General features: G+C 53.3%; 13 protein-coding genes across 13 annotated transcripts; 6 read left to right on the top strand and 7 right to left on the bottom strand.

Annotated features, from left to right (window-relative positions):
- Positions 1-387: 387 nt before the first annotated feature.
- On the bottom strand, positions 388-2,198 carry N7459_003286 (FHA domain protein; the record flags this gene model as incomplete). Its single annotated transcript, XM_056942470.1, has 3 exons — positions 388-1,002; positions 1,055-1,151; positions 1,207-2,198. The coding sequence occupies 3 exons, from the start codon at positions 2,196-2,198 to the stop codon at positions 388-390; spliced, it is 1,704 nt and encodes a 567-aa protein (XP_056802353.1).
- A 1,605-nt stretch (positions 2,199-3,803) lies between these two features.
- vac8 (protein anchor VAC8) lies at positions 3,804-5,994 on the top strand (the record flags this gene model as incomplete). The annotated part of the gene is made up of 6 exons (XM_056942469.1): positions 3,804-3,971; positions 4,082-4,202; positions 4,260-4,373; positions 4,428-4,673; positions 4,736-5,485; positions 5,663-5,994. 6 exons carry the CDS (start codon positions 3,804-3,806, stop codon positions 5,992-5,994), a joined length of 1,731 nt encoding a protein of 576 aa, XP_056802352.1.
- A 476-nt stretch (positions 5,995-6,470) lies between these two features.
- Positions 6,471-7,208, top strand: N7459_003284 (exosome non-catalytic core subunit CSL4; the record flags this gene model as incomplete). Its single annotated transcript, XM_056942468.1, has 1 exon — positions 6,471-7,208. The coding sequence occupies one exon, from the start codon at positions 6,471-6,473 to the stop codon at positions 7,206-7,208; it is 738 nt and encodes a 245-aa protein (XP_056802351.1).
- A 798-nt stretch (positions 7,209-8,006) lies between these two features.
- Positions 8,007-11,596, bottom strand: N7459_003283 (GTPase RIA1; the record flags this gene model as incomplete). The annotated part of the gene is made up of 6 exons (XM_056942467.1): positions 8,007-8,386; positions 8,455-8,780; positions 8,853-10,373; positions 10,427-11,364; positions 11,449-11,469; positions 11,534-11,596. 6 exons carry the CDS (start codon positions 11,594-11,596, stop codon positions 8,007-8,009), a joined length of 3,249 nt encoding a protein of 1,082 aa, XP_056802350.1.
- A 384-nt stretch (positions 11,597-11,980) lies between these two features.
- N7459_003282 (DUF4604 domain-containing protein) lies at positions 11,981-12,513 on the bottom strand (the record flags this gene model as incomplete). The annotated part of the gene is made up of 2 exons (XM_056942466.1): positions 11,981-12,438; positions 12,486-12,513. 2 exons carry the CDS (start codon positions 12,511-12,513, stop codon positions 11,981-11,983), a joined length of 486 nt encoding a protein of 161 aa, XP_056802349.1.
- A 299-nt stretch (positions 12,514-12,812) lies between these two features.
- Positions 12,813-14,480, top strand: N7459_003281 (uncharacterized protein; the record flags this gene model as incomplete). The annotated part of the gene is made up of 4 exons (XM_056942465.1): positions 12,813-12,825; positions 12,993-13,437; positions 13,500-13,963; positions 14,020-14,480. The coding sequence occupies 4 exons, from the start codon at positions 12,813-12,815 to the stop codon at positions 14,478-14,480; spliced, it is 1,383 nt and encodes a 460-aa protein (XP_056802348.1).
- A 351-nt stretch (positions 14,481-14,831) lies between these two features.
- On the top strand, positions 14,832-16,108 carry N7459_003280 (putative RING finger domain protein; the record flags this gene model as incomplete). Its single annotated transcript, XM_056942464.1, has 3 exons — positions 14,832-14,984; positions 15,046-15,903; positions 15,956-16,108. 3 exons carry the CDS (start codon positions 14,832-14,834, stop codon positions 16,106-16,108), a joined length of 1,164 nt encoding a protein of 387 aa, XP_056802347.1.
- A 501-nt stretch (positions 16,109-16,609) lies between these two features.
- N7459_003279 (mitochondrial 54S ribosomal protein mL43) lies at positions 16,610-17,138 on the bottom strand (the record flags this gene model as incomplete). The annotated part of the gene is made up of 3 exons (XM_056942463.1): positions 16,610-16,901; positions 16,961-17,043; positions 17,100-17,138. 3 exons carry the CDS (start codon positions 17,136-17,138, stop codon positions 16,610-16,612), a joined length of 414 nt encoding a protein of 137 aa, XP_056802346.1.
- A 223-nt stretch (positions 17,139-17,361) lies between these two features.
- Positions 17,362-18,721, top strand: N7459_003278 (U1 small nuclear ribonucleoprotein 70 kDa; the record flags this gene model as incomplete). The annotated part of the gene is made up of 4 exons (XM_056942462.1): positions 17,362-17,623; positions 17,692-17,819; positions 17,878-17,974; positions 18,072-18,721. The coding sequence occupies 4 exons, from the start codon at positions 17,362-17,364 to the stop codon at positions 18,719-18,721; spliced, it is 1,137 nt and encodes a 378-aa protein (XP_056802345.1).
- A 785-nt stretch (positions 18,722-19,506) lies between these two features.
- On the bottom strand, positions 19,507-20,352 carry N7459_003277 (ribosome assembly factor MRT4; the record flags this gene model as incomplete). The annotated part of the gene is made up of 2 exons (XM_056942461.1): positions 19,507-20,050; positions 20,159-20,352. 2 exons carry the CDS (start codon positions 20,350-20,352, stop codon positions 19,507-19,509), a joined length of 738 nt encoding a protein of 245 aa, XP_056802344.1.
- Positions 20,353-20,556: 204 nt separating this feature from the next.
- On the top strand, positions 20,557-22,065 carry N7459_003276 (mitochondrial distribution and morphology protein 10; the record flags this gene model as incomplete). The annotated part of the gene is made up of 2 exons (XM_056942460.1): positions 20,557-20,653; positions 20,711-22,065. The coding sequence occupies 2 exons, from the start codon at positions 20,557-20,559 to the stop codon at positions 22,063-22,065; spliced, it is 1,452 nt and encodes a 483-aa protein (XP_056802343.1).
- Positions 22,066-22,339: 274 nt separating this feature from the next.
- N7459_003275 (triose-phosphate isomerase TPI1) lies at positions 22,340-23,516 on the bottom strand (the record flags this gene model as incomplete). Its single annotated transcript, XM_056942459.1, has 6 exons — positions 22,340-22,368; positions 22,426-22,640; positions 22,710-22,822; positions 22,934-23,008; positions 23,097-23,376; positions 23,479-23,516. 6 exons carry the CDS (start codon positions 23,514-23,516, stop codon positions 22,340-22,342), a joined length of 750 nt encoding a protein of 249 aa, XP_056802342.1.
- A 701-nt stretch (positions 23,517-24,217) lies between these two features.
- On the bottom strand, positions 24,218-25,746 carry N7459_003274 (uncharacterized protein; the record flags this gene model as incomplete). Its single annotated transcript, XM_056942458.1, has 2 exons — positions 24,218-24,839; positions 24,887-25,746. 2 exons carry the CDS (start codon positions 25,744-25,746, stop codon positions 24,218-24,220), a joined length of 1,482 nt encoding a protein of 493 aa, XP_056802341.1.
- Positions 25,747-25,763: the final 17 nt, after the last annotated feature.

The raw sequence follows: 25,763 nt of genomic DNA, 5'->3' as shown, positions 1-25,763 counted from the left end.
AACGAGGATGAGGGTAGTCAAAGAGCATCCCGAATTCGCATGATAGCTCTCCAAGAGCAATAAATCAACAGTTCGGTCGGTGAGAGGGGTATATGGAACGATGGGAGGGTGAACATGGGAAGAGACTCGAGACAACGCCGGAGTGCCATGGCCAGTCAGATTGAACGATGATATGAACGCTATCGAGAGATGCAGCGGAGGTATAAGTAAAACCCAGATGGAGAGTGCAGATGGGGGCGAGTTGAAAGGCCAAGACAAAGGGAATACGAAATGCAGAGATGGGAACTCGAGATATGGGCAAGCATGCCTCCAAAGATTAAGACCGCCCGAATGATTTTATAGATAATCCATAAGATTCTCCAACGATGGGTACCCGCCTGGAAGAACTTATCGTTGCATTCCTGCACGGCCGTCAAAGGCCAGAGGACCCGAGTCATTTCGCGGCGTAAGTGGGTTGTCATCCGATGTCTCTGAGCGGACCGGGGTCTCGGCGCGAAGATGCGACGGTCGACCAGATGGAACGTTCAGAGGCTGGGTGGGTTGCCATCCGGGAATGCTGACAGTCGCGCTGCGGGCCAGGTCGTCATTGCTGGATGTGGGCACAGGGGAAGCCGAGCTGTGGCTGTCTTCGGTGTCCACGTCGGGTCTCTGCTCGTCTTGCAGGTGTAGGTTCTCAACATCGGTGACGAGGTCCGTCTCTTCGGGGATGACCTCCCGTTGAATAGGTGATTCCCGATCGCCATTTGGGATCGGAGCGTTTGCGGGTGATTGTGTCTGCGAGCGCGGCTCCTCAGGGCTATCGGTCGATGCTGGCGCCGGGTCTTCTTTTCCCTCCTCAACATCGAGATCGTTTGTGTCGTCGACTTCAGCACTCAAATCCGTGAATGCACGACAGTTGGGGCACTGGAACATTGGATAGTCGGGCGAGTGCAGCAGGCGACTGATGCATTTATAATGCCAGACGTGGGCACAGGCAGCCATGAAGAGACACTGGTAGGGCCGCTAGATCAACGTTAGTGACTGGAGCGAGTAAAAGAATGACGAAAGGACGAACCAGGACGGAGCCGAGACAGATGGAACATTCACGGCAACCAGAGTAATCGGCGGTATCCCCTTTGCCCAGATTCTTGATGAGACTTTCGGTGTTTTTGCTATGCCAGGGTTAGCGAAACATAACGCAACCTGTCAGAGTGGGATCGGCCCTACTTGAACTCGTTAGGCTGCTGCTGCCAGGATCGATTGCACTCAATGCGAATTCGAACACAGCGGAAGATCATCTCCTCGCCTCCTCGGAAGTCGATGCCCAGCTGGACAATATCCCCATCCTTGATGGAATACAGACGCGAGACCATGTTCGGTTGACTCAAACGCATGTGGTTGAGAAAAGTCCCCGAGGAGCTACCTACGTCCTTGACATGCCACTGGCCATTGATGTACATGAACTCGCAGTGCTTCCGGCTCACGACCTTGGATTTGAAGCCCACGGGCGAATCCGAGGGCTCAGTGGGGTTGGGATTGGGAATGCCATCGCGCTCCGAATACCGACCGACTCGAATGACGCAACTCTCGGAGGGCAATGTGCGTGTGACGGGGACAAAGGGCAACGAAGGCCGGGAGCTTTGGTAGCTGTCTTGGTAAGGAAAGAATCGAATGGTCGCTTTCTGTTTGGGCTTGGTCGGGGTCGCCTGGTCCTCTGCTGGCGTAGTGGCTGTGGTTTCCGGCGCATCGGTCGTCGCAGCGGCCGGTTCTGGCGACGAGGTGGACGCTTCTGGGGGGGCAGTCCGGCCTAGCGATCGCGGTGGCCGACCTGAGACGGCGGAGGTAGACCTTAACCGGGCCATTGCATTGGGTGTTTGAGGCGGGTCGTTTGAAGGCGTTGATCGAGACGATTCGGTCGATGAGGCTTGACTGTCGGCCCCCAGACCCTGGTGGCTCGGGGAGGGCGCAGAGGTGTAGCGGGACAAAGGCGGGTGATCAGATTCGGGGCATGGAGCAGACGAGTTCCCCACGTGCGAGGGAGAATCGGGGCTGGAGGGCGACAGCCAGGAGACTCGACTGCTGAAACTGTTGCGAGCCCGTTGCCCACTGGGGGAGGAGAGATTTTGGGTGTAGGCGCGGAGCTGGCTAAGGCGGCGGAGACGCCCCGGGCGAGGAGGGTCAGAAAGCGAGGTGGAGGCGGTGGCGGTTGAGGCAGACATGGCGGTCGTCTCTCTCTCTCTCCTTCTCTCTCTCTCTCTCGTGTGCGCGTTTCCTCGTGCTCGGCGGCACGCGACACCAACAGGAACACCTGCACCGGTCCTGTTTGGCCGTCTTGAAGGCGAATGGCTGCGGACGTCACCGATGGGATCTGCAACTGGGCTGAAGAGTCGAGATGGAGAATCTACCACGGCATCGTAGAGGAACGAGGAGAGAGGCGGGAAGGTGTAAAAAGGAACAGAGGAAACAGAGAAAGCAGGAGAGAAACCGGCTGAGGAAGAAGCAAGACGCAAGAAGCAACGGATCAGGGGGCGCCAGACTAAGGCTTGGTATGATGCCACTGTAGAATTCGCGGGACCAGACCCAGACTTGCAGTCTTAAATCGCCGGCTGGATGGGATCTTACGACGCAAGAGGCGAGTCCACTAGTCGAGCCTTCGCACGACTTCTAATCTAATGGGCTACCATCCTCCTATCTCACTAGGTCCACTGCTTTCTCACTTGCCCTCGTCATGAGGTTCTCGGACCTGCACCGTTTCCCCCTCACGATGGCCGGCGCTTTTTTTGCGGGGAAATAGCTGGATGGTGAATCCCCGTCTATACCGAGCCACTCTCGTGAGAATCGAAGGTTCCTGTTCCTGTGACTGGGAGGTGGCCGAAGTGCATTTGCTGCCATTCCCAATCCCGTTCCCATTCCTGGATCTGCCGTCGGTCTGCTTCTCGCTTTTCTCCTTTCTTCACGAGGGTTGATCATCCGTCCCGGTGATCATCTGCGTCACCGTGTGCTAATCACAAGGGCACTGGAAAAGCGAGGGACCTCATTCGTCATTGGATGCTGGCACGGACCCCACAGCGTGCGAGAAAGGGAGGCTGGTTGGATCCGGCCCGAGTGCGACAGGACGATATAGTCGGGAGTGGAGAGGGGAGGCGATCATGCCGAAAGATATACAAGTGCAGGTGGTGAGTCAAGAAGAGAGAAGGGGAGATAAAGAGAGATGAGAAGGCGAGGCAGAACGAAGGAAGGAGCTTGGGCGACGCGGATTGGTCGCAGCTGCTCGCGACGATATGAGATTATGATATGGAGCTTCACTATCTTCGTAGAGAAGAGATCCAGATGAGAATCAAAATGGAGGAAAGCAGCTAGGGTGAGGGAAAAAAAAAAGTGATGATTTTGAATCATCAAGGTCATCTTTCTTCTCTTCTCTCACTCTTAGAATCCATTTGCCTGGTGCACTTGGTTCCGTCGTCCATCGGCGAGCGCAACGAGAGACACGGCCTGGAGGGGGGGAAACTAGTGAGCTCCTGCAACCTCAATCTCTCTTCCCTCCCACGCTTCCCCTTCCTATCTCCTTCCCTCTTCCGCCCACCTGCGCACGAATAACCAGGAACACCTTCCAGTGTGAGAGTGTGAGAGACCACTGGTTATCACGCGCGGTGTCTGTGTTCCCATCCCAAAGCCTGACGCCCGATGCAACAGCCTCTTACCTCTGCTCTCTCACCCTAAAACCGCCCCCCGCACAACTCTGCACCTCTGGACGTCAACTCCCCATTCTTGTCTGCTCTAAATCAACTACGTGCAGTGCCCTAATGCGGGTCTGTTGAGGAGGCATGAGTGGAATCGTGACCACCTGTCTGTCGTGCCTGTCGGCCGTCGACCGATGGTGTCATATCACAGCCTGCCTCGGCGGAGGCCACTCGCGAGACGGCATCTACGAAACCACCCTCGCCGATAACGAACGCGAAGCTGTCTCAGACTTACTGAGCTATTTGGAGAATGTGCGTCACAATCATTTCACCTTTTTTTAGTTTTTTCTTCTCCGCCTGCTCCCCTGATCGGAGTGTTGTCTAGCTCTTCCGGTCGTCGACAGCTAACCTCCCCCATGCAGCGCGCCGAAACCGACTTCTTCTCCGGCGAACCCCTTCGAGCCTTGAGTACCCTGGTTTACTCCGATAATGTCGACCTACAGCGAAGCGCCAGTCTGACATTTGCCGAGATCACCGAGCGAGGTGCGTGTGCGCGATGGAATTTGGAGAGATAATGCAACCCCTGACATCGAGCTACAGATGTGCGCGAAGTCGATCGCGATACCCTAGAGCCTATTCTTTTTCTGCTTCAAAGCTCCGACATTGAGGTCCAACGAGCGGCCAGCGCGGCGCTGGGCAACTTGGCCGTAAATGGTCGGTGTCTCCCTGCCTTGGCGTGTTTTGAGCTCTATCGCTGACTGAATACAGGCGAGAACAAGGTCTTGATAGTTGCGCTCGGAGGGCTGGCCCCTCTAATCCGCCAGATGATGTCGCCAAACGTGGAGGTGCAGTGCAATGCCGTCGGATGCATCACGAATCTCGCTACGCACGAGGAGAACAAGGCAAAGATCGCTCGTTCGGGAGCGCTGGGTCCCCTGATCCGACTCGCCAAGTCGAAGGACATGCGCGTCCAGCGTAATGCCACCGGCGCATTGCTGAACATGACCCATTCCGGTAAGCAACCTGAAGCTTGGTAGGGCTGCTGCGTGCCTTGTGATTGCTGATCCGCCGAATAGACGATAACCGACAGCAACTCGTGAACGCCGGCGCGATTCCTGTTCTTGTCCACCTACTCTCATCCCCAGACGTGGACGTTCAATACTATTGCACAACAGCCCTGAGCAACATCGCTGTCGACGCAACAAATCGCAAGCGCCTCGCTCAGACCGAGTCGCGTCTTGTGCAATCCTTGGTCCACCTCATGGACTCATCGACTCCCAAAGTGCAATGTCAAGCCGCCCTCGCTCTACGTAACCTTGCCTCCGATGAAAAATACCAGCTGGAGATCGTCCGAGCCAAGGGCCTTTCTCCTTTACTGCGGCTCCTCCAGTCATCCTATCTCCCTCTGATCCTCTCCGCCGTTGCCTGTATCCGTAACATTTCCATACACCCTCTCAACGAGTCTCCGATCATCGAAGCGGGCTTTCTGAAGCCCCTGGTGGACCTGCTGGGCACTACTGACAACGAAGAAATTCAATGTCATGCCATCTCTACTCTTCGTAACCTGGCAGCTAGCTCCGATCGCAACAAAGAACTTGTCCTGCAGGCTGGCGCTGTCCAGAAATGCAAGGATCTTGTTCTTCGTGTTCCGTTGACCGTTCAGTCCGAAATGACCGCTGCGATCGCTGTGCTGGCTCTCAGTGACGAACTGAAGCCGCATCTGCTCCAGCTTGGAGTATTTGATGTACTGATACCGCTGACCAATTCAGAGAGCATCGAGGTACAAGGGAACAGTGCGGCTGCTTTAGGCAATCTTTCCTCCAAAGGTGTGTTGCATGGTTCTTAATCAGCTTCTTTCTTTTTCGCCTCGCTTTGTCTCCTTTACTCTTACTTATGTTGTCCCTTTTCTTTTTACCCCTGGTCTTGTTTCTCTTCCTTTTTGTTTTTTTATGTTTTAACAACCCTTTGTTGCTCCTTTCCGGCCCCACTACTAACCAGCATAGTGGGTGACTATTCGATCTTTGTTCGTGACTGGGCAGACCCGAACGGCGGCATCCACGGCTATCTCCAACGTTTTCTTGCGAGCGGAGACCCGACTTTCCAGCACATTGCCATCTGGACTCTTCTACAGCTGCTCGAATCCGAAGACAAGAAACTCGGCGAGTACATCTCCAAGTCGGAGGACGTGGTGCAGATGGTGAAGTCGATTTCCGACAAGAATATCGAATCAGACGAGGAAGACGTGGACGATGGTGAAGGAGAGGTCATTGCCCTTGCGCGGCGATGCTTGGAGTTGCTGGGGGCAGGTCCTAGGCAGACCCTGGTCGAGGCGTAAGGGCAGCCCTCACGATTCTTGCGTGTGAGATGTATTCCGTCCTTTCGTTCTTAAGTTCTTTTTATTTGGTGTGAGTATGGGCATTGGATTCATTGAATTCTGCCTTTTCGTTTCTCTTTATCATTTCTTTTTCTTTCTTGTCAGCGGGCATTTGGAGTGATTAGGGCCTCTTTATGTATTTTTTTTATTCCGTTCGTCCCTTCTGCCTCCATATTCATGTTTCTTTGGGGTGGGTGCTGCTGTGCTTTTCTTGTTTCTACGCATAAACTGTGTATTCTCACGCTAGATACAAGCTTTTATAATCAATTCTAAGTGCGCCACGAGTGCACGTTGTGATGTGTGCATGGTAGTTAATATCTAGAAGAAAGTGGGACAGCACGGTAAAACCTACTTCCGGGCCGGTCATAGCTCCCCGACAGAAAAAACCATCTTCTCTCCACCAACTTCAACCTCTATGCCCTCTAGGGCCCACACAAATGGCAGTCTCCCTTCCACCAGTCGCCATCCCTGGGCAACGCCTGGGGTCTCTTGCTTCCTATGCTGCAGGACCAGGTACGCACATCCAGCAGTCCAGCATCTACGCCTCAATTGCTGGGCCGGTCGTGGTCGATCCCGCCCAACCCAAAACCCAAACGAAGTCAACTCTGAGAGTCTCGCGCGTGGTTCCTGCCATCAGCAAATCGATAGCAGCTCCATCTGTACCGCCTACCACGAAGTCCAAGCCTAGATACAATACTCTGCCCGCAGTTGACTCCATCGTCCTAGCCCGTGTTACAAGAGTGCAAAAGCGTCAAGTAACAGTCTCCATCCTAGTTGTGCTTGATGACACTCCAGCACCAAACGCAGACCTCCCCCGATCTGCGTCAGACAACGACAATGTCGCATCTATCCTGACCTCTGCCGCAAACCCGGAGAACCACAGCAGCACCGACGAGCTGCGCTTCCAAGCATTGATCCGCAAGGAAGACGTGCGTGCTGTCGAGAAGGACCGCGTGGTCATGGACGAGATGTTCCGCGTCGGCGACATCGTGCGTGGGTCGGTTATCTCCCTGGGCGACCAGAGCTTCTACTACCTGACTACTGCACGCAACGATCTCGGTGTCGTGATGGCGCGCAGCGACGCGGGAAATATGATGTTTCCTGTTAGCTGGAAGGAGATGAGAGATCCCGTTACGGGCGCTGGGGAGCAGCGGAAGGTTGCTCGACCTTATTGAGCTGGCAACTTCTCGCCTACAGTCCATTCGCCTACGCCGTAAGGACGAGCCCTACTAGGAGCGAGTATTTGTCGCCAAAAAGCCTCGCAAATGGCGTCCGAGATTATGAAGGAGCCAAGCCGGCAGTTCTTCTGACTCGGAAACGCGGAAATCGATCAGACTGCACCTGATCTGCACGGCAGTTTCCGTGCATCCATATGTCGCATTGTTGAGCGACTCGCCGAAGCTCATCTTAAACCGTCAGGGCATGTATACCTAACAGATGGACACATGAGCCCCGTCAACCAAATCTTTCTCCCAGGCCTACGGATGCCGCGCCCCAGCATCACAATTGGGGATATGAATGTACCAACGCTGCTGGGAGATTTTTTGACGCCTTCGTGCAACTTTTATGAGATACCCACAGAATGATGAATGAAAACCCGTACTTACCGACGCCTTCGCCCTGTCCTGGCTACTGAATGCAGTGTACCATACCACCATGATGCTCAGACAAAATTGGCCCTGTCGGCATTAGAATACCCCTCCTTAGTATACACGGTCGAGACCTCATCCATGTCGGGCTGTGTTTGTCAATGGAGGAAGATTGACGGATTCTCCGGAATCGCACGTGGATTTCTCATCCTTCGTGAACCCCCCCCTCTACTTCTTCCCTGTTTGAATCCACGGTGACGGGAAAGATAACTCGGGGGTTACATCCACTCTAGTTCCATTCAACCTACTGAACACAGAAAACCATTCCATTTTTTATGTCATCCAACGTACATATGCATAGAAACGCTGAGAGCTCTAGATCCTCTATTTCTTCAATGTCTTTTGCTTCTCGGCATCAATCAACTTCCGCCCCTGCACAACCAGCCCCTTGCGAGTGCGCACGGCATCCATGTACCTCTTTGCAACATTCTCCCGGTCTGCGAGCTCACCCAGATCCTCCAGTTCCTCCTCCGTAGCAGGCACCCAGAAAGGATCCTCATCGAGCGCCTCAAAGCCAGCGAAGATCAATTGCGGCTGCGCAGCGCCGGACGTGCGCTTGCGGATTTCCTCGGCGAAGCCAAAGGACTCGGCAACGGGGAGGAGGGCCAGGATGGTGAAGAAGGGTGTGCCTTCTTTCATTACTTCTGAAAGGATGCGGCCGCGGCGGCGAGTTATCACGGCGTAGACGCGACCCAGGACCTCGGCTAGGGGAAGTATGTTAGTTGCGTTGCACGCTAGAGATATCTGCTATTCAGGGACATTGGGGACTTACTCGTTGCTTGGATTTCGCAGCTATACATTGCAAGCATCACTCGGGGACTCCAGTCCAAGAAGCCCTGTGCGATACCCTCGCGAACGAGCTTGATGGCGTCGCCGGTCAGACGGCCCATATCGAGGTCGTCGTTTGAGCTGGCTTGCACGGATAGGTCTTCTAAGAACACGGCGACGCCTTGCATGGGCTCTTGGCAGAGAGGGCCTTGGCCTGTTGCGAGCTGGAAGGAGTAAGCGATTTTGTCGCACAAGTCGCGGACCAGAAGAGCCTGATGGTTGTCGCTGTTAGAGGAGGCGCTGATGGTTTGTTTCGGGTCTTCAACCAGGCTGTGGATAGCTTTATTAGTTCTTCTGAAAAAGGGCTATGATAGTACCTCCCTTTGATGGGGTCAAACTCACAATTTCTCGCAGGTGTTGACTGCTGTGGCATCTACCAGGATGTTGGGCCCGACGCGGCGCGGTCCAAATGCAGTGATCTTGTTGACGACGTTCTTCCATAGCTCCTTGTCTTCTTTGACGTCTTCGTTGAACACCTTGTCCAACTCTGTCCTGAAGTCCTCCATTGACAAGATATTGGCCTCGCGTGCTTCGCCCACAGCATCAGCGTCAGTCGAGTCAACCTGTTCATTCTCAACCGCCCCATCGGCGTGGATCTCCTTGCGCTTCTCGGACTGAAGATATTTGATAGTGCCCACTTGTTTGGAAAGGAACTCAGTGACTGCCGCTGGCAATGGCAGCACGCGTAGACGAACAGTCATCTGCCTAGAGGAAGACACCATCAGAACGGCTCCACGGCCAAGTTCTGGGTTCTTCTGAGGGGCCATCTCCACGGCATGGACGATAGTTTCTCGATAGGGAACTATCGCTTCTCCGGTCTGAATTTCGCAACGAGCAAATCGCTCACGAAGATCTTTGACGCAGCGTTCCAAGTGCAGTTCACCTGCAGTAAGGATAACATGTTCACCACTTGGGAGGACTTCGTACTGCGCACAAGGGTCGCTCTGTTCAAGGAGCCGTAAACCTGTAACCATCTTACCCAAGTCTGCTGGGTTGGCTGGTTCAAGCGCAACGCGCACGATGGGTGGAGTGTTTAGTGAGACACCGGCCAAGTTGATGCTTCCTTCGAGCTGGCTGCAAAGCGTGCCTGTCTTGAGCACATAGCCTGCGAGCCCACCGATTCCGAATACCACACCTGCCGGGACTGACTGCAGAGGTTCAAGACTTCGGCCCATTAGTAGATAGAGATCCGTGACAGTAACCTTCTTTGGCTCGGGACTGGCGTGTGGGTTGGCGGGAGAGAACTTCGGTGGTAGCACGTAGATCGAGTCACCAACTGTAAGAGTACCTGAGTACAGTCGAGCGAATCCGATGAGATGCTCGGGGTCTTCTTTTTCTCCGGCGTCTTCCGGCTCCTCTGTCTCCGTGATAAGGGACGTATTTTCGAAGGCCGATGTCATCCGGGCGAAATCATCGCCCTGTCCTCCGCCGGCTTCAGCTTGCATCTTCGCAATCTCCTCTCTCTTGCGGCGGGCAATTTCTCTAGCCTCGTCGGCAGTCATGGTAGTACCACTTCGCTTCTTGCTAGAAGACAACTCACTCTCTGGAATGGCGACCATTTTGCTGACATATGCAACAACGGGCTCCTCAGCACCAGTCTTGAAATGCACCATAGCTTTTTTAACATCTTCAGAAACACGATCTGAGCCTGGCGATGACTCAATCATGCCCGGCAGTCGAGTAGCCTGTGCAGACGGTGGGCTTGGGAGATATTCAATCACAGACACCAATACTGCGGTTGAAAGAGGCAGCCACGCAGAGAACAATGTAGTCATGATGTTCCTCGAGTCCCGAGAGCGTAGCACATAAGGCGGAATCGTGATATTCAACGACTTGGTGATTTTTTCCAATAAGACCGGATCCCTGTCGAGCATGAGTATCAATAGTAAAATAAGCCGCTCTTATAATGGACATACCCTTTGCCTTTCCCACCCCCGGTTGTGGCTTCATAAGCCGCCCAGATGCTGTCCAAAACCAGCTGGACGAACATAGGTTTCAAAGCACGGCCTTTCAGATGTTTTTGACCCAGAACGCGCTTTGTCTTTGGGTCTAAGTAGTATTCACCCCAGAGTACCTTCTCTAGAACAGTTCGCTTGATCCCGAGCTTCTTCTCATAGATCGCCGCGAATTGCCGAACCGTGAAAGCCCAGCCATCAACGGCGCTGCAGAAGATCACATTGTTCTTCTCGGGGGCGAAATAAAGATCCTCATCATCGAGTTCCTCGAACTCAGTGGCCTCACTGATGCTTTGGACGGATTCGTCATCCAGTGCCTGCTTTTTCGTCTTATCCTTGGCAGCTGAAGCATTGATGCGGTCCTCCATGCGCTCGCGCCACTGCAGGTCTTCCTCCATACGTTCACCCTGGTAGAAACTACCAATGACCGCATTGACCTGTTCTAATAGTCTGCTCAGGTGTAAGAAAGCCTCACTCGGGCTCATCATGAGCTCCGTCACCAGGCGATCCATCTTGTTAATAACCAGGATCGGCTTCAACTGCTCAACCCAGGTCTGTCGGAGCACGGTCACGGTCTGGCTGCAGACACCTTCAACAGCATCAACCAGCACGACTGCACCATCACAGAGACGTGAAGCGGTGGATACTTCACTGCTGAAATCAATATGGCCCGGCGAGTCGATCAAATTGATCAAATACTCCTTAGGCACGGGCGCGGCCTCCGGACTGGGACGGCGGAGCATAGAGAAAAATAGCGAAATGGCCGACGACTCCATCGTAATACCTCGGAGCTGCTCATCTGGTCGAGAGTCCAGGTAGCGGATCTTGCCCGCAAGCTTGGGTGAAATGATCCCATTAGTGGCTATCAGACTATCCGTCAAAGACGTCTTGCCATGATCCTGGTAGGATTTAAAAAAGAGATCCGAAGATTAACAAGAGTCCGAGTGAGAACACAGAGTGACAGAATGGCCTGGAGGACTTACAACGTGGGCTAAAATGCAAATCTAAGAACTGGGTATTAGTATATCGCGGCTGACATCAGAGGTGGCATGGAGGGGCACCACCCACATTTCGTATGTCCTCAGGTTTCCGCTGTAGGCGCACGAGCTCGTCCACATTGACCACAGGCATCTTGACTGGCGCTATACCCGTCCAAGAGTTCTCGTGGTTTCAGCGACGTGAGAAGTTGTGGGGAGAAAGCGCGCTTGGACGGAGAAAAAAAAGTTGCTTAGAAACGGGGAATACAGCGCGCCCCCTCGGCCGAGGCCAGTAGTATGGGAATGATGAAATGGCGCCCTATGAGATGCATATATGATTATTTACTGTAAAGTCTTGTTATTATCGAGAACTCTTATATTTTTAATTTATTCTAAGGGGTTGCTGCGTTGTTACATTTGGCACTGTCCTGTCCGGGTTGTGGATTTGACTCATTATGAATCAACCAGTATTCAAAGTCTGTATGTTCTTGAGTCCACCTGGGGCCTATTATACCCCAACCCTCCTTGTGATGACCAACTATTCCTCATCGAAGGAGAGCTTGATTTTCTTTGCCTTTTTGGGCTTCCGAGAAACTGGCGTCTTGCGTTGCGCTTCTTCAGCCTCCGGCTTATCCTCCTCACCCACCACCTTGGCTTGTTTGCGCTTTCTTTGACCACCGACTTCGGTAAGGTTACTCTGCTTAGTAGCGGTGGATTCTGCATAGGGCTGTGTCTTGTCTTTTCCCTCAGCCGTGGTTGGGTCTTTCGTGGAGGCGTCGTCCTCTTTCTGCTTCCTGGCGTCGCCTTCTACCAGAGCCTTATATTCCTCCCTGGAGATTACCTCGTTGCTTTGCTCGTCGACATAGACAGGCGCATCGTCCTCGTCGTTCTTGGGATCTCTGGCTTTTCGAGCTCGCTCGACAGGTCGTTCCAGGCGACCGGACATATTGCCATACTGGCCACGGAGCTTCTGCAGAAAGGCAGGCTCCTTTGCATCTAATAAAGATCAGATGAGTCTGGCAAGAAAGAAAGGTGTAGCGTACCGTAGGCAAGCTTGGAATTTTTCGACATGGTCGCGGCGGCGTGCTCGGTGGTCAAGTCAAGTTCATGCTGGATGTCCTTTGTGAAGGACAAATAAGTGGATCAATGCAAGGAATTCAAGCCATTGCGTCCTGGGCAGCGCTGTCCCCTGCCAGTGAGGAAACTGAGGGGATTGACGATGTCGAAGCGGGCGCCGTCTCGATCAACGCAGAGCAGCCGCGAACAGCTCGCTGGGCGCTAAACCGCAACGGGACACATCGAAAAGTCCAAAGGAGCCGCTTCGCGTCTGCTCCTCCACATCCACCCTCCTCCATCCACTCCAATTGATCATGCTGTGCGCAAGTAAGTGTTGGGTCTTCAATCTTGTTTTATAGCTAGGGTATCAGGACTTGACTCACCATATTTCCATCGCAGTCTCTGGAGAGGCACCTCAAGTGCCTGTCGTCTCTCCCAAGAGCGGTAGGTCTCCCCAGCAGTCTGTCGCGCAAGGCAACCCTCTAACATTCAAGTAGGCAGTGTTTTCGAGAAGCGACTTATTGAAGCATATATCGCTGAGCATGGCAAGGATCCTGTGAACGGCGAGGAGCTCTCCGCCGACGAGCTCATCGACATCAAGTCCCAGCGCGTTGTCCGCCCTCGGCCACCGACCCTCACCTCCATTCCGTCACTGCTTAGCGTTTTCCAGGAGGAATGGGATGCGCTGGCTCTCGAAACATATACCCTACAGCAAAACCTGGCACAGACACGACGAGAGCTTAGTGCGGCCCTTTACCAGCATGATGCCGCCGTGCGAGTGATCGCGCGACTGACAAAGGAGCGGGATGAGGCTCGCGATGCGCTCTCGAAGGTCAGTGTTGGGGCTACTCGCCCCGCAGCTGGTGGTGAGGCTATGCAGGTGGATTCTGAAGGCTTGCCCCAGGCTGTGCTGGAGCGAGTTGAGAACACACAGGCTGCGTAAGTTGATTGACATTATCTGTTGCGAAAGTCTTGCGCCCTTCTAATTATTCTGAATGTAGTCTCTCAAAGACTCGCCGCAAGCGCCCCGTCCCTGAAGGCTGGGCCACAAGCGATGCCATCTCCGCGTACAAGCCCGCTGAGACTTCCGAACCTCTTTATCCCGGTAGCCGTGCCCTGTCAGTCAACTCCACCGGCGACCTGGCTCTCGTTGGTGGTGTGGATGGCATTGCTGGTGTCTATTCTCTTTCACAGAAGACCGTGGTCCATACTCTCAAGACAGATGGCCCAGTCACCGATGCCACATGGGCCGGCGACAAGGCCGTTGTCGGTTCAGCGACCGGATCAGTAAAGGTTTTCGAGAATGGAGGCGAGGTCGCAAGCTTCACTTCCCATGCTGGCGAGGTTACAGCCGTTGCCCTGCATGCGACTGGCGACATTGTTGCCTCGGTCGGCGTTGACAAGAGCTACGTGCTCTATGATCTAGCCACTAACAGCGTGATCACTCAAATCTTCAGTGATACAGGTGAGCTTCTCCGCTTTGTATATTATGGAAAATACAACAGAGCTAACATTGGCCAGCTTTGCTATCTGTACAATTCCACCCCGATGGTCATCTTTTGGCTGCTGGCGGCGCGGATGGACATATCAAGATTTTTGACGTTAAGTCTGGAGCTGCTGCCGCGGACTATGCGATGTCTGGTCCTGTCAAATGCCTGTTCTTCTCTGAGAACGGTACTTTCCTGGCTGCGGCGGCTGCGGAATCCACCACCGTTTCAGTCTGGGACCTGCGAAGCTCCCAAGAAACCAAGGTGCTGGACACCGGAAGCCAAGTCAAGTCGATCTTCTGGGACTACACTGGACAGTTCCTTCTGTCTGGTGGACCCAGTGGACTGACTGTCCACCAATTCAACAAGTCTTCGAAGTCGTGGTCGGAACCATTGCGGAGCGCCGTCCCAGCAGTGGCTGTTACTTGGGGATCTGGAGCCCAGAGCATTGTGGCCTTGAATGAGAGCGGTGCGCTCACAGTGCTGGCAGCATAGTCGTGACAGTTGGGATAAAATATGTAATTTTAGAGCTGGATTGAGTTTCCACGGTGTTTGTATTACGTTCACAGCAACAGCTCTTCATGCAGGAAAATTCAAACGTCTTCTCACGAATTCTTATCTCTTTTTCACCCATGACAAATGGTCATGGCTCATTCTGGCATCAATGCCAGTATATCCCCAGACCCTAATCATAAAAGCGATCCATCCCCCTCCAATTCCCCTTTCAATCTCTCTTCTACTTGCTTCCAACTGCCCCGTTATCACCGCCTTTTGATTCGGCAGGACCAGACCGCCCATATACACTGTGGCAGAATCCCACCGCCTTGGGATTCGAGGGTGGTCATCATGTCCGCCCACGGTGCTGCTTTATTTTGTACTTTCCCATGGTCAGTCGGCCTGCCACTCTGCCTGACTGTGCCCCCTTTCTTGACCCCTTTCAACTCCAATCCTGATATGAGTGACGAACCTGGCGTCCAATTCATGGGCGCCAGGTCCAAGGTGAGTAAGGACCCCAGAAAGCGCGGGGCAACTGATAGGAAAATGACCAGGCGGCTAATAGTATTCTTTACGGATCCAGCGAACTCATCGTGAAATGTCTCAGGAATCTGGTGAGGGGAGTCAGCGGTCATGGCATCGTCATTTCCATCCTCCCCGACCCGAAAGAGTGGATTCCCGGCCTGCTCTATTGCCACCGCTGAGGCCGCCCCGTGAAGGTTACGATTTCCGGCATCCAGTTGAATCGACAGCCCCTGAGGGAGATGTGATTGATTTGACAAACGAGCCAGAGACTCCTCCGCAGCGTGGGCAGCCCCGAGACTCGGAAAGCCGAACGTCTAATACTTCAAGGCTGCCCCGGTTTGGGAGAGATATTATGGCAAATGTGGTGGATCTAGAAGAGGACGAGTCTGGAGACCCAGCCGAAGGGCCTTCCAGCAGTCCAGAAGTCCAGTTTGTTCGAGCCACTGTCCGCCAGCCACAGCGCGATAGGTGGAATCCAATACCCTTGCTTAGTGACAACAGTATTGTCCGGCAAGCATCTAATCGAGTTCAACAATGGGGACTGGCACCAAATAACTCCCGAGGATACCGTTTGCCTTCGTTACAGTTTTTCAACCTGAGGCCTCAATCAAATTTGGGACAAATGGAGACCTTGTATATTGGCAGTGACGACTCTGGGGCTAATGCCAATTTTGCTGATGTTTCTCTTGATTACGGACTTTCGTCATTTTCCATGGATTCGTCCAATCGACCGGAGAATAGACGACGCGACACTTATAAGGCTCCAAGCCCTGCACCACAAGGGTTTACCCGTACATTGGCAGAGGATGATGTCGCCATTTGCCCAAACTGTAATAGGGAACTTGGCATAGGGGAAGGAAAGAAGCAGGAGATATGGGTTGCAAAGCAGTGCGGACATGTTTGTTGCCACCAAGTTTCTATTGGAAGGATTACCCCTAACACTCTTCCAGGTCTACTGCGGTGATTGTGCCGAAAATCGGTCAAAGTCCAAGGCTAAGAAAACAAACGGGCCTCAAAGGACCAAACCGTTCTCCAAGTGCCAAGTTGCGGACTGTGGCAAGCCCGTCAGTGCACCAACATCCATGTTCCACCTCTATCTATGATGCCACCCACAACCATTGAAATTACATACTTGCATGATGGAAGGGTGTTCTTTGGTTTCCGTCTTGCGTTTTCTCTGTCTCGTCGATACCCAAGATGCATGGAATGAACGGCGTTTTCTTGTTTCATCAGGTTCATTTCTTGGTAAATATTTGGGATTTTTTTTTGGACATATTAACCAAATTTCAATTGTTGACTTGCCAAATATACAATCCTAAGATCTCTACCTGCATAATCTTACAGTGTGATCTAACCAACCGGACATGGTTGTCTGTCAACCTGAACTTCAAGGAAAGTGCTCTGTAGACTGGCATACAAAACACATGGATAGTAGAAGGATGCCCTTGGAAATGTTGAGACAGCAAGGAAGCAACATGAACAGAGAAAGGAAAGTTGACCCAGTTGAATAATACAGTACAATGCAACAGCAGGGCTTCGTCGCTTGAAACACCACAGCCCCTGCCAGAAAATAAATGCCGTTAAAGAGAAACGCCCATGATAATTTATACACCCCGCAGATCACCGTGGTAGGGTGACCAGATGCCACGCACGCTCTCGTTCAAACTCGTAACCGGCTTCTTGGTGCGCTTCAACTTCTCCCCACTGGCGTCCTTAAGAATCATGGCCTTCCTCAGGATCTCACTAGGCTCGAGATTTCTGACACAGATTGCCTTCTCCCGACCATTGATATAGTGGCCCTTGATAACGGGGTGCTTTCCATGTCGTGGTGATACTCGGACTTCGATCTGGGGGTTCTCGCGGGCGAACTCGGGAAGGGTCTGGGTTAGGAAGGAACTGAAACTTGAGTTAAATATCCATCGGAAACTGCAGAAATCAATCCAGGAACTACTCACAGCATGCCCCGAGAGCTGCCACCGTAGTTGCAGTAATGGAAATCAAGGCGCTTGCATTGTAGAATGAAAGCACCGACGCCATTCTGGAAAAGTCACTGGGTTAGCTCTTGCAAAAAAGATAAGTCTCCTCTGTACAAACCCTGGCTGAGGTGACGGTTCTGAGTCCCTTGACTGGCATGATCGCAATTGGAGTGTCTACCGTTGCGAATCGCCAATTCCATCGGGACATTTTCTGGTGCACGCGAGGGCGGTGAGCCAGCGCCAAATTCGGATAACGCGCCTAAGGCGCCTAGAGCGGATGCTCCCTTGCTACGACCACAAGACGCGACGCTCCTGATGGTTCTTCAGGCTTCAACTTTCACCTTGACCTCACCATTTGTGCAACGGGCTGAGGGCTCAAAATGACCGACAAGCTGCCCCCGCCCTTGCTGGCACTGTTCCAGCCCCGGCCACCTCTTCGCTACATCCCTCCCAGCGACCGCGCGCCGGAGGACGTCCAGAAAAGTACTATTTCCGGTGTCGCCCAGTTTCTCCCCGCGGCGAAAGAATTCGAAGAGGAATCCCCTTACAATGCGACCGATTGCTGGCTCCAGCGGAAATGGCGCCAGAAGTTGGAGAAGAAGGAGCAGTTAGCCAGCCAGCTGACAGAAGGGCTCCAAGACTGTATGCGTCGAGATATCTTGCTCCTCTAGTCTTGACTTCACTTGCTAACCTATATTTGAACGTCAAAGTCAACCCAGAGAAAGATCCTCAAGCTCGAGGGGATCCGTACAAAACTCTCTTCGTTGCGCGCCTTAGTTACGACGTGAAAGAATCGGATTTGGAGCGAGAATTTGGCCGATTTGGTCCTATTGAGAGAGTGAGATGCTCTAAAGCCCTCTCATTGACAACTATGTTGCTCACAAATCTTTTTCCAGATCCGCATTGTTAAGGACACTGTATCGCCAAAAGCGGCGAAAAGGCCTAACAGAGGTTATGCGTTTATCGTTTACGAGCGTGAAAAGGATATGAAAGGTATCATTGTCAAATTCATCTAGCCTGCATTTGCAGCATTCCCATATCCGGGTTGTGGTAAGAGAATATATCGCTAACACAGTGACCACGATATCAGCGGCCTACAAAGAGACAGATGGGCTCCGGATCAAGGATCGGCGGGTTTTGGTGGATGTCGAGCGTGGTCGTACCACCAAGGGCTGGAAGCCTCGTCGCTTTGGTGGTGGCCTTGGAGGCCGTGGATATACCAAGGCAATGCCGTCACGGCCCATTGGACCTGGCGGCTTCAATGCGCCATCCGGACCTGGTGGGTATGGCGGTGGGTTCCGAGGTGGATTCGGAGGCAGAGGTTTCCGTGGAGGAGGTTTCCGCGGTGACCGCTTCGGCCCTCGCGGAGGAATTGGCTACCAAGGTGGTCGCAATGGATTTGGCGGGCAGGCGCCACCAAATGCTCCCTCCGGCCCAGGTGGTGGACGCGGCGGAGGCTTCGGGGGAGGTTCTTACGGTGGTGGAGGCAGATTCGATCGTGGTGCAACTGGCAGCAACCGAGAGCCCGTTCGGCCCCGAGACCCTTACTCGGACCGTGACCGTCGTGACGACCGCGATGGTGACCGCTACAGAGACCGTGATCGCTCAGACCGCAATGGAGACCGGTACCGTGACCGGGATCGCGACCGCGACCGATATGGTGGCCGGGAGGACTACGGCCGCAAGCGACACCGCGAAGATGATGGCTACGATGACCCTCGCTCTAGAAGACGATACTAAATCTTGTTTGTCTCTTCCCTCCTCAGCCCTGGTCTGCTGGTGGGTACCCCTGCTTTGTCCACGCATGTTCCTTTCTTCACAAGGTTAAAAGGGGTAAGATGAGAGCCGATACAACTGAAAATCGGCCTGAGACGTCAAGCTCAAGCTATTCAAAGTTGCCCCCGAACTCGCGCTACTCTGTTACGCTCTGAACGATCCCGTGGAATCTGGACTTCTGCTTGCTCTGGCACGCACATACACCGCCAGGAGCTAGCCCAAACCCTCACGGAGTGTTTCTGTATTCCCGTCTTTTCTTTTCTCTTCCCGCCCTCGATATTCCATTTCTCTACTTGTGTTCCAGTGTGCTGGTCTTGTCCACAAGACCCAATTTTTCCCGGGGGTAAGTATGTATTTTAGTCGAGCCAATTTTCTTTCAGATGGAAATCCATATCTCTGCGGGCTCAGGTAAGACCAGGTAAGGACCATTACGACTGAAAGCAGGCACTTTGCTAGCTAGAACAGAAATCAAGTAATGGTTTCCTACAGGTGGTGGACGCCAAGAGCAGTAGGCTTTTTGATCCAATTTGGTATCCATGATCATAGGCACATCATCAATCGGCGGAAGAGACTGCATCTCCCGGAAGAGGACATTCAAGAGAAAAAACACTGTTAAATATATCTGGGAGAAATGAAAAGCGCCCACCCATAACTCCAATAAGATGCCCATGAGAATCTTTTTTTTTGGCCAACCACACAGCGGTCGGAGGCACACAGCCCAAGTGGGAAAAAAAAAAGAAGATCGACATCTACGCATCCACCTCCATGCCGGTCTGATCCAGGATCTTGACCTCGTTGTTACTCCGAGACCAGTAGGCCTTGAGATCCACCTTGAACTCAGACGAAGTGACACCAAACATCTTCATCAGGGTAGTCTGCCGTGAGTCCAGAGTCTCACCCTCCCGACACACCTGATAGCCCTCCTGGTCGTCGGTCAATTCGAGCATGACCTTGCCCTTCACAAGTCGGGTCGGAACACCCAGCTTGCGCAGCGCAGGCTCGATCGTGTGGCTGACGGGCTCATCATCCGCAGCAGGGATCTCTCCAGCACGAGAATAGACCAAGCCATTGGGAATGACGAACGAGCGAGTGGCCACAGTGCCAGCGCGGGCGAAGTCCAGTGGACGGAAGTTCTCGAAATAATTGGTCACAGATTCGGCGGCCCGCGAGGTGAAGAGCAGACCGACTGCACCGGATAGATAGGGTGTAAGGAGGTGCAAATTGGGAGCGGCTTCGGCTTCAGGGTTGCTGCCGAGGGCGACGGCCATGACTTTGGTCTTGCCGAAGAAGAGACTAGAGATATCGAGTCAGTCTTTGATACTTTTCGTAAAATAGCTCTACTGTGGTGCAATTCTGGTCCCCCGGGGGTTTCTCCTGTAATCACCAGCACAAATAACGTACCGGCTGTCTGCAAACTCGGTGCGCACATCCTTCAAATAGGTGTTTCGCATATTGTCCACCGCGAAGACAAACAAATGATCATATTCCTCAACACATTCCCGGATATTGGCGTATAACCGGCGAGTCTGCTCCTTGTGAGACTTCTTAGTCGTCTTCGACTCGTGGACGACGCGCGCACGCTTTGAACGAGGCATTGTGAGCTGGTGAAGAAAATAAGGTGTGGTTCGTTGCGGAGGCACACTCGAGTGTGGCATTTTTTTCTTCGGATCAACGATAGTGCCGGGCTTATCTGAGCCTACTAGCCCCGATATGGAAACCAGCTGCTCTCCGCTGTTGCGCCCACTTCTACTTCCCACGTCCAGTCTACGAGTGAGTCGACAAGGGTCGGAGTCCAGACCATGCTGGATTTTATGGACTATATCCAGCTCGCCTTTGCGGAGGCGACGAATTGGAACCGCGACAATTCGTACTCCGCGCTCACCACGACTACACAATGTAAGTCGTTTGGCTTCAGGGATACGCGCTGAATCGATGTTAACGTGACGAATACAGCCATCCTAGACTTCTCAACTCCGGAACGGCTGCGCGTTCGTCTCTCTTCGCTCTCAACTCCCCATTTTGCGACGAGTTACACACTCGGCACGGTAGGATTGCTCGATGGATCTGTATCATACCTCTTCAGCACGGTGCCATTGCACAACACCCCCAGTCGGAGCGCCTTGGTACCACTGCGAAAGATCTCTCCTGGATATCGTCAAGTACAAGCGCCTGCGGCGCCCGTGGAGACCTGGGGCTGGGACTCGCTTCTGGATGGCGTCAGCATTCCCGGTCTCAATGATGGATCGCGCTTAGGATCTTCGGAGCGCAAACATGGAGATTCGACCGCAGAAGAGGTGGCGCATCGAAAGGCTACGCTTCTTCATGCGTCTCTACACCTTCCATCGCCTACTACACTATACGCGCTGTTCCTGCGCAGGATTTCTCCGACCATGCAGCTGTCACTAGCAGTCTGTTCCACTCGCGGACCACCGCTATCGAAGTCGGCACCACAAGCGTCAATGCTGACACAATTGTCTCATGATACCGGGAAATACTGCAACGAATACTTGTTCAGCACGGACAATGCGCTGTTTGGCTGGCGCGGACTCTGGAACTTCGGACCGGATCCTCGCTATGCCCGCAATGATGCCTCGCCTGCATTGTCGCTTCTTTCAGCCGGCGCAGAGGCATATTACTCCCCCGTCTCCTCCTTGATTGGCATGTCCACGGGTTTGCGATTCAGCACCTTACCCGCAGCGACGGAGGTGCCATCTTCGCCGTCATCTTCATCCAGCCATCCGACTCCCATATCCACGTTCCCGTACACATTAACACTCACTCTGACCCCCATCACGGGATCTTTGTCTACCACATACTCTCTACGCGCCTCCCCAAACCTCGCCTTCAGCTCCCGCTTCGGCTTCAACGTCTACAGCTGGGAGAGCGAGATGGTTGCCGGCTGTGAACTTTGGCGCCGGAACAAGAAGTCCCCATTCCCCGCCGATGACGGTCTTGAATGGGCCCGCCGCAAGATGCGCCTGCATAATTTCTCGGCCTCTCTCCCGGGTACTCCGGCCTCTCCACTCATGTCCGACCCGGTTCAACCCGAGTCCGGCAAGCCCGACGAAAGAGCGGATGGTGAAGCCAACGACTCGGTCATTAAACTCCGCATCGACCAGTCGTGGAATGTGCGCTTGCTCTGGGAGGGCCGGGTCAAGGAACTCCTAGTGAGTGCGGGTGTCGGGCTGGGCCCGGGCTCGTTCTCACTGTCCCCGGGCGCGTCTTCCGCCACGTCGGGGGGTGGGTCAGTGCCTGGTGGGCCATCATATTGGCGCGGGGTTGGGATATCGGTGATGTATTCCTCGTGAGGGCCGCGAGGCTATCTTCTTAAGCAGTTTGGTTTCTCCCACATTCTTGATGCGGTATACGTGCTTGACTGGCTGTAACTTCTACGACCCTATGTCGGGACTTCTAATATACCGCCAACTGGGAAATATCGGCGGTTCAACATTGTACATATATTCTCATGACAACATATCTCACGTTCGAAAGCTTTTGGCCTACCGTCGATGGCCTTCATTCAAACTACCCAAATCTGGCGGTAGAGACGGTAATGAGGTATCAAATATCTAGAGCAACACCTTAGATGCGGGAGTTGATGATGTCGACGACTGTTGAGAAGGCTTAGCATCGACCCCATCAGAGATCAAGTGGGGTTCATCACTTACAGGCAGGCTTCAAGCTAGCACCGCCGACAAGGAAACCGTCAACGTCCTCTTGCTTAGCGAGCTCACGGCAGTTCTTCTCGCTGACAGAGCCGCCGTAGATGACGCGGACCTCGTCCTGGGCCTGGGCAGAGATGCTCTCGCCGAGCCACTTGCGGATAGCAGCGTGGACATCCTGGGCCTGCTCGGTGGTAGCGACCTTGCCGGTACCGATAGCCCTAAGGAGAAGAAAACCAGTATGAGTGATCTGCCCGGCGGAGATGCGCATAGCAAACAGGGGTTCTTACCAGACGGGCTCGTAGGCGACGACAACCTTAGCCCACTGCTCCTTGCTCAGCTCCTTAGCGGCAGCGTTGAGCTGGCGGGTGACGACCTCGATGGTCTTGTTGGCCTCACGCTCCTGTATGATTCACAAGAATCGGGTGTAAGCGGGGAGTCCTTCATCCAACGCATGTCCCGACGACCCACACCGGGACGAAAAAACGGGTAACCGAAAAAGCAAATGACGTACCTCCAAGGTCTCACCAATGCAGAAGATGACCGAGAGGCCACCCTCAATAGCGGCCTTGACCTTGCGGGCGATGAACTGGTGCACAAATGTCAGCTTCAAGTCCAATCGTGGAGTAATCTCTGGACTCTGTCCCCGCGGGACCTGTATAGGGCTGTATACATACCTCGTCGGTCTCCTTTAGGATCACGCGGCGCTCGCTGTGGCCAACGAGGACCCAGTCGATCTTGGTGTCCTTGAGCTGCTCAACGCTGATCTCTCCGGTGAAAGCACCGTTAGGCTTGTCGAAGACGTTCTGGGCGGCCACGCCAATCTTCGAGTCGGCCAGGCTGCGGGTGAGGGTGAGGTACAGGGCCGGAGGAGAGACAACGACCTCGGTGGTGGAGTCAAGCTTGGCGGCGTTGAGGTTGTTCACGATGCCGGTGATGCTCTCAGCAACACCGTTCCTAGTCGCTGGTCAATTGCGCTGTCTTGGATGTGCGTGGGTGATAGGTGGCATGGAGGGGTCCCCTTGAGGGTTGCGGGGTAGCCGGAGCATAATGACATACATCTTGAAGTTACCGCCGACAAAGAATTGACGAGGCATGATGATAGATTATGGCTATGTAGAAAGTATGTGAAAGAAAAGAAGATAGATGTGAAGAAATGGGAAGAGAGAAGGACGGGCGGTTAAAAGAAATCCGATGGATGGAGGGGCAGCTCATTCCCGCTGATCTGCGGGTGCCTTAGTTTCAAGGCATCTATATGACATAATTGGGTCGCATTCGGATCTATACAGGCCGCCGGTGAAGACGAGAAGGTAGCGCTTTCAGAAACATCCTAGGGCATGTTCGAATCGTTGTTGTGATATGAATATTCCATTTCCATTTTGGGTATCTCTTTGCTGAATTTGAATTATTGTTGCAGTCTTGGCCATTCGTTACTGCAACCTTTGGCATCATGGATGTCAATTGGATTGGCACTTCTCAAGCCACCCATATATCATTTTCAATTTTTTTTTCCCTTTTTTTCTTCAAGTTACAAAGATACTGGAAAGTAAGAAACATAAAACATTGAAGCCAGAGCGCAGGATACTGCCACTGCACAATCTCCCCACTCGAACTCCCATATTATTCCCAGCTTTGTAGACGCGCTGTTCCCCTGCACCCCAATCAACCTCCTGGGCAATAACCCAATCGCCATGTCAGAATGGAATATAAAGCAATCACAGCAATATCCCAAATAAGATTCAAAGACAACAACGAAAAGGACATCATAATAACATGCATGAAAGTGGGGATATGACGCCTAGTCGGCATTTGCCATCTTGCTGTTTTTCGAACAGTCACAGCCACAATGGCGCATCGAAGAAAAGTCATAGAAAGACTGACATCGTTGCAACTGGGGAGGCTCTGGCATATTCGTCTGTCGGATTCTGCTTTGCTGCTCAAATGCCTTTTCCCACTGTTCCAGTCTAGCTTCACAATCAAGCAGTCGGTTGCGCATTTCTTCATCATCCATTCGTTTGATGCGATATTTTTTCTCCCGAGAAACGGGGTCTTGGATGCCTGCCCTCGAGCTTCGAGCTCGCCTGGCAGACACATAATGAGTGGCAGGCATCATTTCAATATTGTGATACCTGAGTCCCGACAATCTGTCTCTTCGTTCAATGTGACGGCTGCTTGACCGTCGGCGATAATGGGCCCCGAATCCGGGGTCACGGCGAGTTGGACTGCAGGAGTGCTTCCGGGGGATGGTTGGTGGCTGCAGTGGGCCTTGGTACTCGCAATCCATGTCTTCGTCGTCAAGTGCCGAGCTCATATCGGATTGCGATTCATCAGATGTGACGGAGCCTTCATCGTCGCTGCTATCTGCTTCGGATGACCAGTCTACTGACTCACAATCGAGGTTACGATGGGTCCGAGCCGCACTGGATAATGCTCAGCATGGGGTTTCGCATCAGACGAACTGACTTACCTTGCATGCAATGCTATCGTATCCTCGTATCCTTCAACTATCTGTGCCGGACCCAGGTCCAGCTGGCGCAGGGAACCAGTCACTGGTACTGGGCGAGGGAGTGGTCCCTGAACCACGCAGTCCGATCCCACGACGGTCCCGGGTGTCAGTGGGTGCGCCGAAGCTTGCATGGATGGATAACGCGGCGGAGCCATTTCTGACCGTCTTTCTGGGGACATTACGTTTGACTGCATGCGATGGAGCTTGTGTGCCTCGATTCCGTTGTGACGCAGTGGGACATTCAAGTCCACCAGTTCGCCCATGGGGGTTCTGGGATAGGACTTGGTCTTCATGGGTCTTTTCATGAGGATGATGTCCATGGAGACGGTTTCATAGTCGTCGCGATGCGCATTGCGGGCCTTGGCCGGCCGGTCACGCTCCTTGGCGTAGACACAGCTCCATTCTCCCGAGGGATCGAGTCTCCGCTGCTCATGGATCAATTGATTCACATGGGCGCGCCGAGTATCCGAGAGATTCTGGTACTGCTGGGCGGCCGAGACTTTATTGGCCCGTTTCTGTACCAACTTATAAAACTCGCTTTGAGTGAGATGCATTTCTGTGCGTTCCACTCGAGTCCAGGTTGCCTTTTGACCCGGAATCGGGTCCGCTTTGAAGAACTGGTACCCTTCATATACCACCGACGAGGGATGTTTCTCCAGGCCGAGGCTCTGATTTGGTTGCTGAGAAAGTACCGTTGATGGGAACTCCGCATGCTGTGCCGGTTGGGAACTGGGAGGAGACAAGTTGGGCAAACTGGGAGGCCCAATTGGTTTGTCTTGCACCGCTTTGGAATCGCCATTGTCGAAGTGGGAGGTAGTCATGGTTCTAAGAGCAAAGA

Source organism: Penicillium hispanicum (genome assembly GCF_028827665.1).
Source record: "Penicillium hispanicum strain IBT 35686 chromosome Unknown utg000003l_segment0_segment0, whole genome shotgun sequence".
In the NCBI taxonomy this organism is placed as follows: Eukaryota; Fungi; Ascomycota; class Eurotiomycetes; order Eurotiales; family Aspergillaceae; genus Penicillium; species Penicillium hispanicum.
This window is presented reverse-complemented; position numbering and strand designations above follow the sequence as displayed.